The sequence below is a fragment of the Pteropus alecto genome, unplaced genomic scaffold (genome assembly GCF_000325575.1).
Source record: "Pteropus alecto unplaced genomic scaffold, ASM32557v1 scaffold398, whole genome shotgun sequence".
NCBI classification, from domain to species: Eukaryota; Metazoa; Chordata; class Mammalia; order Chiroptera; family Pteropodidae; genus Pteropus; species Pteropus alecto.
The window spans coordinates 209404-223589 of NW_006442497.1; the positions used below are offsets into that span (position 1 = coordinate 209404).

General features: G+C 34.9%; 1 protein-coding gene across 5 annotated transcripts in view; it reads right to left on the reverse strand.

Moving 5' to 3' along the window:
* SPATA22 (spermatogenesis associated 22) overlaps positions 1-13864 on the reverse strand; it is a 16621-nt gene extending 2757 nt beyond the window's left edge. The window contains exons 1-8 of one of the 5 annotated variants that reach the window (XM_006922188.1): positions 13774-13864; positions 12297-12407; positions 10419-10547; positions 8511-8571; positions 8284-8379; positions 5340-5679; positions 2265-2394; positions 326-423 (exon numbers count right to left, since the gene is read on the reverse strand). In XM_006922188.1, the coding sequence (XP_006922250.1) occupies positions 326-423; positions 2265-2394; positions 5340-5679; positions 8284-8379; positions 8511-8571; positions 10419-10547; positions 12297-12339 (897 nt within the window). In that variant the 5' untranslated portion in view covers positions 12340-12407; positions 13774-13864. Of the gene's footprint in view, positions 1-325; positions 424-2264; positions 2395-5339; positions 5680-8283; positions 8380-8510; positions 8572-10418; positions 10548-12296; positions 12412-13710 lie in introns of those variants that run through there. The other 4 variants (XM_006922187.1, XM_006922186.1, XM_006922189.2 and 1 more) reach the window with 4 other exon arrangements.
* Between the last annotated feature and the right edge of the window lie 322 nt (positions 13865-14186).

Sequence of the window (14186 nt, forward strand, 5' to 3'; positions counted from 1 at the left end):
TACACATATCTCTATCATGCCATTTATCATACCACTCTGTAACATTTATGTAACTGTCTTTCTACCTGAGATTATAAATTCTTTGAGAGAAAGAGTCATTTACTACTTATATTCCAATTTGTATCCCTTGCATGTAGCACATAGCCTGGCATATAGTAGTTGAATAAAAAACTTTAATATCAGAACTAAAACCAAGATGTTGAAAGTACTACTAAAGTGTTAACAGAATTTCTACTGCAATAGAATTACAGCCTGCATTTTATAAAGTACATATGTATGTTTTGTTGGCATATGCTTCCCAAAGAATACTTAGACAAATACTCACTATTTCATAAAATACACAAGGCAGAGTATTTTTCCCATCTCTCATAAGAAAAGTCTTTGAATAATATGGTCCATGTGTAACAGCAGAATCGAGAACAGCTAAGGAACATTGAAATAGGGGGAGAAAATCAGTGCTGGTAAAATGCAAATAAAATTTAACAGAGAGAAGTTGCTATTTAAATAATTGCCCACACCAACCTCTCTCATAGTTTTATTTATACAATAATAAAGAAAACATTTTAAGAGGGAAAGATATTTCTGAAACTGCTTTATACTAAGGAAAACAAAATTTCTGGCCCTTTCCAACTTAGGAACAGGTTATACGCCAAAGTTCATAGAACTGACAATAGTTGGCCATCTGAAGCTTTTTCCTTTGAATGTATTCTATAGAGTGGTTAAGTCCCCATACCAAATCTACTACATTATAATAATAAGATACACTCGTAACAAATAAGCACCATGGTTTAATGAAAAAAAAAATTGAATGAGAATCAGAAGGCATGCATTTGCATCAGTTCAATTTACTAAATTGAGTGAATTGTTTAACCTCCTTCATATCTCTCACATATAAACTAAAAATAGTAATTCATGTTTATATCAAGAAATTATTACCAAATGAGAGCATTATTTATTCCTTTAATAACCATCTACTGAGCACTGACAGTGAACATTTGCCATTTTGAAATCAGCCTCCATTTCCCCTAATGCCACCCAGATTTTCCTTTAGGAAACCTCTCCTATGCCATTCTTAGCCATTTGGCTTGAATGGGATTTGTCTGCACACCTACATGCAGGAATGACCTGAGACTGACTTAAACCAATCAGTGTATCCCATTCCCCAGCTACAGAGTTTAGGGTTTAGGTGATGGGCTTGTTACCCAGTCAGAAATGATGATATGCAAGGGGTCATTTGCTACTTCCTGCAGAAGAGCAACCAGAAAAAAACCACAAAAGAATGTGACAGTGTGGTATAAGGATAGGTGGTATAGAGAACTTTGATAATCATCTTAATAACAAAAGGGAAGAATCAGCAGCTACTGGAGAGACCATAATTAAGACTTCAGGATGAAGACAATACTGTGACAGTACAGAAAATAACTAAATTTCAAAAACATAATTCTGGATGAAAATTTAAGCTGTATATTTTAAAACATATAAAGCAATAAAAAGTACATATATGTGTAAATTTATGAAATCAGATGTATACAGTAAATATACAAAAGCATGGACAGGAAAGATACCACAGTGATTATTTCTAAAGAAAAAAAATGGATAAGGGTTTAAAATGTATCTATAACATGGGTATGTGGATATTATATTCTCTATATTTTTCCGTATGTTTAGGATGTTTCATAATTTAAATATTTATTTTACTTGAACTATTGAAATATGTTTTGAATCTCTACTTATTTATCTCTTATTCTAGGTAAAATCAAATTCCAGAAACATTCTACAAAACTCTCCCCCTCTTAAATATTTAGAAAACAGATTAATTGTAGGGTGTTTAGTCATATTAGTAAAGGATTCTCTACAAATGTTATTTCAGAGTATTTAAAATATGATTTAATTTATATACAAAATTACTACTGGAGTCAGTGTGATATAATAGAAAAAACACTAGATTAAGAATATGGAGACTTGAATTCTAGATCCATTTTTGCTAACTAGTTTTGTCATTTTGGTCAAGTCTATTTTAATTATTTGCCCAATTCCTCAAGAGTTGAGTTGGAATACTTAGGAATTTCTCCTGTTTTAACATTACAAATACATAACTAAATACATCTTAAGTCACACAAATCAATGATAGACCCAAGAATTGAAGAAAATCCTAATAAATCACATTTCCTTTTAAAAATTTTAAAGATCTCTTAAGTATTCCTATGGACATTCAAAACTATTGTCCAAATATTACTGAAGTATTTTTGAAGTATTATACCTACCCAATATTTCAAAAAGAAGTACAGTTTTTTGTGTATGTTCACTCCAGTACTTCATGCTTTCAATAACTGCAGATATAATTCTTAAAGAGTTATCTTTTTCTTTCAACTTTAACTGATACAATGAGGCATCCTTTTGAAAAAAATAAAATCAAAGCATTAGAAAAACCTTTCGTTTTTTTCATTATACACTTTCACTTTGTAAAGATTCTAGGTGCTTATAATAGGCAGATGTGTAAAATGTGTTAATGGAAGTATTGAAATTTTTAGTATAGTTACTAAAGGCATCATTAACACCTTATAGGAGAAACTAAGATGCACTGGAGACAATCAAGAAGAGAATGATTATATGGGCATTCATTCACTTATTAATTTGTTCATTTGTTGAATGTTTTTAAAGTATTATGTCCTGTGATAAACACAGATGAATAAAATACAATTCCTTTCCCTAATATACTCACATTCTAGGAGGATACATTCATTCTTTCATTCCAAAAGTACTTATTGGCACCTACTATGTGCCAAACATAGCTAACGAGGAAACAACAATGAACAAAACAGACAGGATATCCACTCTCATACATTTTGCCGTCCAATGGGAGATTCAGAAAATTATAATTATATAATAGAATGCCAGAAATTTATATATATGTACTTATGTATATTTAAAATAGGGTAAAAAGTTAAAGAGAGACAGGGGTTATTTTTTTAAATTTTATTATTAGTTTCAAGTATACAGTACATTGTTTAGGTATTTACATAGTTTATGAAATGATCCCCCTGATTGTTCTTTCTCTCCTCTGGCTTTACACCTAGCCATTACATTACTGTTGACTTCATTACCTGTGTAGTGTTCCCCATCCCTGTGATCATCTATCAACTACTAATTTGTACTTTAACCTATCATCCCTTTCTCCCGGCCCCTCAACTCCCCTCCCCTCCAGCCATCACCAGATTGTCCTCTATATTTGTGAGTTTGCGACTCCTCTCTGGCTGTCACCAGATTGTCCTTTATATTTGTGAGTCTGTTTTTGATTAGTTTGTTCTTTTTGTTCCTTAGATTCCGCATATAAGTGAAATCATATGGTATTTATCTTTCTCTGACTTATTTCACTCAACATAATAACCTCTAGATCTATGTCATTGCAAATGGCAGGATTTCATTTTTTCATGGTTGAGTAATAGTCCATTGTATATATGAACCACAACTTCTTTATTCAATTGTCTGTTATTATTTTAAATTGGTTGTTGAGTGAGGACCAAGGCAACAGCCCTGAGATGAGAATGTGTCTGGCATTTTTAAAGATAAACTAAGAATACAATGTATTAAGATACTAATTTTCAGAGGATAGTGGTGGCACTTTCCTTTGTGAGGGCAGGGCATATCAAGAACACTTGATGGAACTTTTTTCCCAGCTATAATCACCTCCTCCTCCCCGACTCAACCAAAGTATGACTGCCTCCTTACTACTGCTATAATCAGCCACTGCTACTAAGGTGTCATATCATTCTTATGTACAAGGAAACATAAAGTTGAGAACCACTGCGAAACATGCTGTATTAGTCATATTTCCAGCAAAAAAAACCCACAGAATTTATCCCAGATGACTTCTTGAAAAGACTGTTGACAGGCATACACACAGAACATAGTGTACTTAAGCATTCGAAGACTAACAACAGTAAGAAACTTCTATCACTCCTAGGCTGAAAGGACAACGGGAAGAAATAAAATTACCAAACTTGTGAAAGCTGGACTCATGGAAGGGCTATATCATGCAGGGACACAATAATTGCCTGCTACACAACATTTAAGCAGGGAGGGAAGAGAAGAATCCACCCTCTCTCCCCAACCTTTGAAGTCCTACCAGTGATTCCCACTGGTTGGTCCCTAATGGAAGTCAGCTTCTGTTAAGGCAGCAGTCCCCAGCCTTTTTGGCACCAGGGACCAGTGCTCTTATGAGGATCTAATGCCTGATGATTGGAGGTGGAGCTGAGGCAGTGATGCTAGCACTGGAGAACGGCTGCAAATATGGATGAAGCTTCCCTTGCTCACCTGGTTCCTAACAGGCCATGGATCAGTACCAGTCCATAGCCTCAGCCCAGGGGTTGGGGACCACTGAGCTAAGGGATTCCAGGATGGTGCAGGACATGTAAGACGATTCATCTTTCCAGAGCACAGAGAAGGGCAGAAGGTAAACAATCTATTGGTACAGGGGTCAAGGGAGGGAAGATAGTGAATGACCAGCACACATAATATATAAAAGACATTTACAAAGAACAATTAAGAGTGAGGAGTGAAGAGAGAAAGTAAAGCTGAAGGAAGTACATATAAAACTACAAATCAAAGCAGAGTCATATTAGAGCATACATCATGTTTAGAGAATTGTGAAGAATCTGAAATGGCAAGTGGACTGGAGAATTAGCTGAATATGTAATACGAGGCTGGAGGTAAAATCAGATCATATTATAGAACCGAGGTAAGCAAACTATGGTCTGTCGTCCAAATCTAACCCACTGTTTTTGTAAATTTTTATTGAAACATGCCACACCCATCTGTTTATGCATTGTCTATGGCTGCTTTTAAGCTATAATGGCAGAGTTGAGTAGTATAGTTGAGTAGTTGCAAGAGAGACAATATGGCCATTAAAGCCGAAAACATTTACTACCTTGCCCTATACAGAAAACGTTTGTTGACCTGTTAAAAAAACAAACAAACAAACAAAAAACCACACACACAAAAACAACCTTAGACTGACATATGAAAAGCTCAGAGAATTTCTGCAACCAATGGATAAACTGTCGTCATCTCAATAATTAGTAAACAGTGAAATTCAGAGCCCAGTATAACACTGTAAAGGAACTATGAAAAGGAGCAGCCATTTACAACATCTAAGAAAATATTTTGGAAACCAACATTTACTCACTCCAATGGAACTAGATATTTGTGCTAATCAAGTAATGCATGCCATAGGATTGATTTCAAATGCTCTTATCTCTGTAATTTTCTAAATGCTTATTTATCTCATATTTTTTAAATGTAAATATAAAAATGTAAATAATTCATATTTAAAAGTTTACCTTGAGAGTGTTTTCTTCTGGAATATGACCCATTTTTTTCTTAAATTGATTTTGTTGGAAATTGGGCTTAAATGCCTGTAATGCACCATTTTTGTCTAGACCTCTCATTGTAGAGCCAGATATTTTTGATGAATGTGTTCGTCTGAGTACTTCAGTTTCTCCTTGGTGAGATAAGTTAGGAGGTTCAGATATTCTTAATTGTTTCTGTTGTTGAGCTCTCAAACTCATTGGACAAGAATTCATTCCATCATTTGCCACTATGTTTGTTCTTTTGCACTGAGATCTAAAATCATTTCTATCCCAAGTTTTCAAGCTGGTATTTTTGTTTCCATCTCCGTAGCTGTAACAGTTTTTTTTTTAATTAGCATTAGTTTTTGTTTCTATATACTTTTTATTAAGAGAAAATCAAAATTTACATTTATATGGTAATTTTTGGTTTATAAACTACTTTTAACTACTAAAAAGTTAGAAATCTTAAATACATCATCACAATAACCCTACAATATATTATACCTTTCTTATCAGGTGAGGAAACTGAGCCTTAGGGAGGAAGTAACTTGTCAAAAATCATATAGCAATTCAGAATCCAGAGAACCTTAGTCCCCCAACTCAGAGTCCAGTGCTATAAAGTATATTTTTAAACTACAGAAGCCTCCATATAACAGTGGTTTTCTCCAAGCGGTAAGATTTTGAGGACCTTTGCTTCCTTTTTACACATTTATGTTTAAATTTTCTATAAAGTAAAACTTTAAGAAGTTAAACTAATGGCTTGTCAGTGATTTTAAATCAAAAGGATAAATATAGGCTAAAGAGCTAGCTTTTTTATTAGAAATTTTGTACTTTTACTACATAGCTTAAAAGCTCTACTTATGAATATGTTACGGCATTTTACCAAATGACATATCAGCTGATCAAAACAAAATGAGGCCAAAATTTAAAAAAATGTAATTTCTGAGCCAGCAAATTAAAGAGTTCCACAAGAAAAAACTAGTCCAAGTCACAAATTCTTATTTCTGAATAATTTTCCTAAAGATATCAGAGGAGCGCAAACACTACAACCCATTCCTTGTTGGGGAAAATAATCCAAAAAGGGTCTAGGTTCCATAGTGATCAGGAACAAATTCAAATTGTATGGGGCCTAAAGCTTGTATAATTTGGGGAGCCTTTGTAAGTAAATTAGGTACAAAATTAGGTATGAAAATGAGAAAAAAAATAATTACAAAATTTGTAAAGTTGATAAATACCATAAACATCACAATATCCAAGGAAAATATTATTAGTATTCTTATTAATTGCTTGATACACCTCTGTAAGGCATTTTTCATACATTAATCATTTCTTTCATATGACAGCAATTTTTTCAACAGAAAGAATAGAAAGGATTTTATCTTCCCTCTCTGATGGCTATGGAAATTAATTATTCATAATTTAGAAAGCTTTGTTAAGCTTCATAATTCCTTATTGGTAACAGCACATCTGCAACTTCCTCCAATATTTTTGCTCAGGAGGTGCTTCTGGCCTGAACAAAGGCCTGGGAGAACTATAGATAGTCCTTTGATCTTACTGGGCATGCCCATACACAGTGCTGCCTCAGCAGCCAATCCATCTTAGCTAGGTGCTCAACATCCCAACTAGACCATGAAGCCTAAGTTGTAGTGGCTCCTGAGCAGGGTAGAGAGTAGTGTCTCCCTCAGATCCTTCTCCTTGGAGACAAAGATAGGGTCCAGATGTTCAACAAGATCCCCAAGAAAGACTGTTGTTGGGGACAGATGAATGTGAAAATAAAGCCTAGATTACGAACCTAAGCATAGAACCAGTTAAAAGATTTTTAGCAGATTACCAACTGCCTACTTGGGTTTGCAAATGTTTTCTGTTCTTAGATTTCTTGTTGTTATATTCCAACCACATATTATTTCAAATTGGAATATCTAACATCGGATGCCTGTCCAGATTACAATCTGTTACCAAATTCTCTGTCTAATGCCTGTCGATACAGACTTTCTCCTAGCACCTGCAGCTGGAACTATGCCTCCAAGGACCATCTCTAAGCATGAATTGGTCTAGTTTAAAGCCCTGAAGAAAATAACTGACTGGTCTTAAAGAAACTAGCATGAACAATAAAATCAAAACTCATTTTTTAAAAATAAAAATATTGTTTTTATGTATTAATCACTCTATTAAAAGTTTCCCCCTTTAAAAAAAAATATGGTATCTTTAATAAAAGCAAAGGTTATATTAACTTCACAGGGTTGTTGTAAGGATTATTAAAAAGACATACTGAAGCACTAAACAATGACTGACACATATGTTTGGTAAAATCTAACCTAAAAAATAAATCATGTCCTTTTTCTACGTACTAATTTTTTCATAATACTTAGGCGTTAAACTCAGATCCTTTTGGCAATGACTCAGAAGTACTCTCACCATCTTCCTTGATGGTCCTCTTTATTCCTTGAGTTCCTACCACTGCAGATGCATATGCATTTCAGTCTCCATGATTCTTTATTATTCTGTTCTACTTATCTTGAAGTAGACTGCCTTTCTAGGGTAGGACTGAGCATTCTATTTGGTTCTCAATTTCTAAATATAGCCAACATTAAGATATAGTTATTCCTGACTCTTTACCTATTGTCAATTAGATCATTAATGATCCAAAGCAAAATCATAAATTCATGGTGATAAATATTAGCAGATATTTCATTATAACATGAAGAACTCCTTTGCAAACAAAATCACTGCCAAAATTTACCTATTTTTAAAGTATTCTTAACTTCTTTTATAAAATGTAGCTAATATTGCTATAGTCAGTCATTAAGTATAGAACTTTCCTAAATGTAATTCTAAGAAAGGACAAAGAGATGAAGGATAAGGGAAGGAAGGAGAGGAAGAGAGGAAAAGGAAAAGAAGGAATAGAAGAGGAAAGAGAAATCTTAAGTAGACTCACCTCCAGCCACTCTTGCTTCTTTCAGTATTTGACTGAATACACTTAGACCCAGAATCTTGACTTCTCAGGGGATGAGAAACTGAATGTGGTATTTGCCTTTTGAGGAAACATAACTTATTAAATATTAAAAGTTTGTTTCCAAATTGATAAATGTAAAATACATATAGAATAAAATAACATCAGTCAATAAAAGACACATATTCATTGACATATACTTTTCCACATACCCTGTGTTCACTGTTTTTGTTAAAGTAGGCAACTCTGGATTCATTGATTCCCAGGCCAAATCTCAAAAGACAAAAGTAACAGAAAAAAATGTAAAATAGATAGCATTAAAAAAAAAACGATAATTATTTCATACTTATTTAATTTAGGGGTTGAAAGCATGAAGAAGAAAATAACTTGAAGATATGAACTTGTTCTTCAACAGCACTTCGTTGTGGAATTTCTCACAGCCTGTCTTAGTAATTTTTATAGATGTCTTTCTTTCCCATTGTATTTTAAGCAAAGGTAATAGTTTAATCAGTATTTTCCACAATCAGTCTTAGTATAGTTACCTTGTATTCTGTAACATGAATTCAGAGTAATCAATGATTCTTAAACTTTTTTGATCCCACTCACAGCGAGATATACATCATAACCCAACATGTATACATGTATAGTGTGCATCTATGTGTATGAGAGAGAGGAGAAAGAAATAACAAAATTTCACCACCAATTCTTATCCTTACTATGTGTGATACACTCTGATATTTTCTATTCCATTCTACTCAACTTTATTCTTTTCCATTTCTTTTTAAAAGATTGGTTGTTTCCCAGTCTAATGGATCAAGACAAAAATTTGAAAAACACTGATCTAGTCCTATCTCTTGCCCAATATAAGAACTTTACTAAACCTGTGACAGATAATAATCCTGGTCAGAGCTTGTGAGTTCACAGTACTTCACAAAGATGCACACTGCCCTATGGAGCAACTCAAATTGTTGTTATTTTTCAAGGTCAACATTCATGTTACTTTAAATATTGGAGAATTTTTAAATGGCAGATGGTGACCAGATAAACAACTACTTATGCATATCCATGTGAATTTTTTATCAATAAAAATGGGAATATAAATTCTCCAAATTCCTCAAATGTGGAAGGAAACAAAATAACTTTGGATTTAGAAATAAATTGAGGTCTATGGTTACACACTGGATGAAATTAACAATATAAGTATGGGGGGGAAGATTGATTGAGATTGATTTTAAAATTCTAGTTGTATAAGATCCTATTAAAGTTTTTTCAAGTGCACCCCCCCAAAAGGTAAAAGTATATAACTAGCATGTACCAAGTATATTTCAGAATGTCTGCCTGTTTATGCTTTCTTCTGGGGAGAAGTAAAAAGTCAGCAAACATTAAGACCTCCCGGCACCCACCACCAAAGCTAATTGCTTCAGAGATGAGAGGCTTCACCAGTATTTTAGTGACCTCACTCAAAAAGATGAGCTGAACCAGAGGCTCTCTGTCTCTAGAATTTGAATCAAGAGATATAGAGAGCAGTCAATGATGGGCTCTGAGAACTAGAATTAAAAGATTATATTAACTCTGAGAAAGGGCAATTTAGTTCATGTGCTGGTTGAAACTATAAGGAAGCCCACTGGATGAGAGAGTAAAGAGTCAATAAAGAAAAGCAAAAATGTTATAAGAAAAAAAAAACTAGGCCAAGCACTAGAAATACTTGGACTTTTTCCCTTCCTAAGGTCTTTTTTTTTCCCATTTTCCTGTGTTGATATTCACACTTATCCTTATTCCTGAGTCAACCTGCGTATCTCCATTCTTTAGCACCAAATGTCTAAGTCACAATATCCTTATGTGTTTTGAAAAAGAAAAAAAATAATCTTTACAATGTAGGTTTACCAATTCTTTAGAACAAGGTTCCAGATATAAGATAATCCATTTAAATATTAAGCTACCCTTGTAGACAAGAAAACTCAAACTACTGAACTGGGATGTTCAGAAAGAGCCGAGTAACCCATACATTTAGACAGTGGAACGAAGAGAAAAAATAAACTTTCTATTTGCATTATAATAAAATAGAAATATTTTTTTTGAATCCTAATTATTTTCTGAAAGTATTCACCTTATTTTCTTACCTGTTGGTAAAGGAGGGAAATCATAACTGTCAGAAGCAGTACTGATACCTGGATCATTTTTAAGTGGATTGGAAGTTAATGGCTGTCTATTCCTCTTTTTCTGATTGAACAATGGTACAGGCAAACAGCCTAAATTAAATGTACCAATAAATTAGTACATAAAAAAAATTAGTACATAATAGAAAAATCGTCAGATCTAGTTATATAATAATTACTAGGACATAATAATGCACAATCTGAATTTGTCTACTTCTATTTATTAATTTTATATTTATTATAAATAAATTTCTGTATCTTTGGATTGATTTTTATATTCTTTTTAAGGTCCTAAATAGCCTCGTTTGTTTCTCTAAAAACTCTTTTCTCATTTTAAGCTAACATTGCCTTAATTTCTCTTGTTTGGAAGTAATTCTCATCTCTTCCCTCATTCCTCAACCCTTCGCAAATCCACTTCTTGTTTTCCTTATTTCTCACCTGTGCTTGCCTATTATATCAACTGGAGGGGGTCCCTCAAGCTCAAAAGAAGTGAGAGAGAACTAAAACCCTAATGACTGTTTGCACTATGGTAACACAACATTTAGGGCCATGGTTCTCAAACTTTAGTTTGACCAAGATTTACCTTATGTTTAACATGCTGGTTCCTAGACCCTACTTTTATAAATTTCATTTCAATAGATTTGGTTTGGAGGTCAAACCCTGCAATTTTAACAAGCACTCCAGGTGTCTATAATGCATATTTTCTGTGGAACACTTTGAAAATGTCTACAAATGAGAATAAATACTACCTGTAAACCCTTCAGATAAGAGTCCTGGGATCTCACGTCAAATCAAAAGTCAGAATTTATAAATAGTAAAACTAGAAGGGCTCTCAGGAAAAAGAGTTCCTGAAAGCTTACACATTGTCACAGTGGAAGAACCTAGACAGGACACAGCTTTCTAAATCTCAGTTCAGATTATCTTTCTAAATCTCAGTTCAGAAATATACCATACTCCGGCTGATCCATCAAAACTTTTATTACAGGAGAATATAGACTTTGTGATAACTGTCTGATGAAAGGGTGGGAAATTTATGTGGGCTCTGAAGTCAGACCTCCTGGATTTGAATTACAACTTAAAAGTAGTTTTGAATTATGTACAACTTCAAAGTGTAAACCTGGGCAATTTCCTTAAATTCGTTGTGCCAAAATGACATATACTAAGAAAGAGTATAATAGTGATTAAGAGCATGGACTCTATAGCCAGATTCCCAGGTTCAAATGCTGGTTCTGCCACTTCATAAATTACTTATTTAACAACTCTTTTGTGCCTTAATTTCTCTTCTGGAAAACAAGGATGGTAACAACTATGCATATCTCAGAGGGCTGGTGTAAAGATTAAATAAATTACTACATATAATTAAATGTCTGAAATACAGTACATCCACCATAAATAGTAGCTATTACTATCTTATTGTGCATTATCACCATTACCTTGGTTCTCTTCATTCTTGCCTTCTAACTAATAAATTGGGAAAGCAGAAATGGTAGGGGAAGCTGTTAGGGAGATAAGTGCTTCTGGAAATACTTTAAATAAGTCACAAATACAAATAAAAAATAAACCTATTTCTTTGTTTCCAGACTAAAAGTACAGAACAACCCAAGCACATAGGGTTTGTAGAAAGAACACTAGAGTAAATCCAGAAAAGTTTGATTTTACTCCCACCTCTGCCACTAAATGTTTTGCCTTGAGTAAGTTATTTTATTTCATTGGACCTGAAAAATAAAGAGGCTATACTGTACGTTTAATCTTTTTAAAAGTTCCTTCCAAAATGCTACATTTATAAATTATACAAGCTTTACATGCTACATACAAAATATAAAAATTAAAATTGTTTGATACCTGCTGTACTGCGAGTTGAATTTTCATTGAGGCTTCTCTTCATTTCCTTCAGTATCAAAGTCTGTAACTTTTAACACTCCAAATTTACAACATGAAGTTATTCGACTAAACCTTCAAAGAAAGGAATTTGTAACTCATATTGTATAGGAAACAAGATCAAATTTTTAGCCAAGTAATTAGTAAAATTAAGTTTTAAAACTATAGTTTCAAACCTGATAGTGTAAACACCTTACAGGGTCTTTTGCTCTCTGAGCAAGAATGTACAAGAGGAACTGGTTTTCCAACTCTGTTTGAAGTAAGTTAGGGGGGCTATAACCTTGCTTCCTAAATGTATGTGGAATTTCACACAGTCCATGTAATTTGTTTTAGAACTAATGACCTACAGGTGAATAATTCTGAACCATATCTACAAAGAGAGAATTGGACTATAATATTGGCAAACTTATGTGCTTACAAGGCCAGGGAGGAAACATACACAGTTGAATTAGCCATGTGAGAATGTGCTCTGTGCCTCACTTTAAAACACAGCATATCGTCTGTTTTGGCCATTAGTTTGAGATCCCTGGATTATATAATATCAAAATCTAAGCCCTCACTTAATATCCAGAATAACCAAAATGATAAGTTTCCACAACTTCAACAAGTGAAATGAGTTTTTTTTCCTTTAACAGAATTTTTGCTGTAATTTTTTCCATAGTTGGCCTCCTAGTATAGTTCAAACCCAGTTTAAATCAACACTTACCTATTGTGTGAAAAAGCAAGATACAAACCTAAATAATTTCCGCTCCCAAGTTCACTAACCAATGAGGCAGACAGACATGAACACAACTAAGTAACAATGTAAATCATACTGAGGTAAATATTAATTTCCAAATATTGCTTATAGAAATAAAACTTGGGAAACATGAGGGAAGGAAATGCCTCTGCTTTGTTTCCATGTCTTGGGCTTGAAGCAGGATCTAGCAAGCCCTTTAAAAAATATTATTGTCATTCTAGGAACCAAAATAGAGATTACGCGACTTTTTCTTGGCACAGAAATGCCAACACCATTTACACCCCAAACCCAGAGGGGGGCCTACAAGGACTGTCAACGCTTCCGACGAGTATCATGCAAACAAACAAAAGTGTTATCCTCCCTAGAACACTAACCCGGGGTCAGGGACTCTAAATTGTCCCAACCCCAGCTTCCAACTGGACCCGAACGGCAGTAATGTGGTTGGTGGCGTCGAAGTGCAAAGAGCCTGTTCAATCTGTAAACATGAGCGCGAGCGCGCGCTGCCTCAGATGGAGGCCAGGTGGGATTATTTTGGCGCTTCGTCTCGGGAGACAGGAGTTCCAGTCAAGACTCGCGCTCTCTTTCAACAATCTCTCGCCACCCAGAGAATGGGGACAGTTTGGTAACTAGTAACAACACAGTCTTAACCTTCTTGGCCCTCCTACCAACGCGACACGCAACTTTCGCGCACAGGTTCCTCGCCTCCGTCAACCGCCGCGGAGACAGGCCAGTCAGCTACCGGAAACCTCCTCGCCTCCGAAAAAGCGCGGGAAGTCAAGCCGCGCGCAGGCGCGACTAGAACCTGCGCAGGCGCACCTCCGACCGCGACCCGCGCCCCTGCTCCCCATGCCCCGCCCCCCGCCCGCGCGCAGGCGCAGAGGCCACGGCTTTGGGGCATGCGCGCAATGGTGTCAGTCGCCACTTATGTTGATAACGATAGAAAGGTAGATGCACTTCTCCCAAGAAAGATAACGTTAACACTATGAGGTACGAGACTCAGGAATGGCTCTACTTCTTTAGGTTATTCCCCAGAGAAGAAGGAGCCTGTTCTAGTCACTGATGAACCAGTGGCAGATCTACTACCAGCCAGTCTCTGCCCCAGCTTTGGCAGAAAA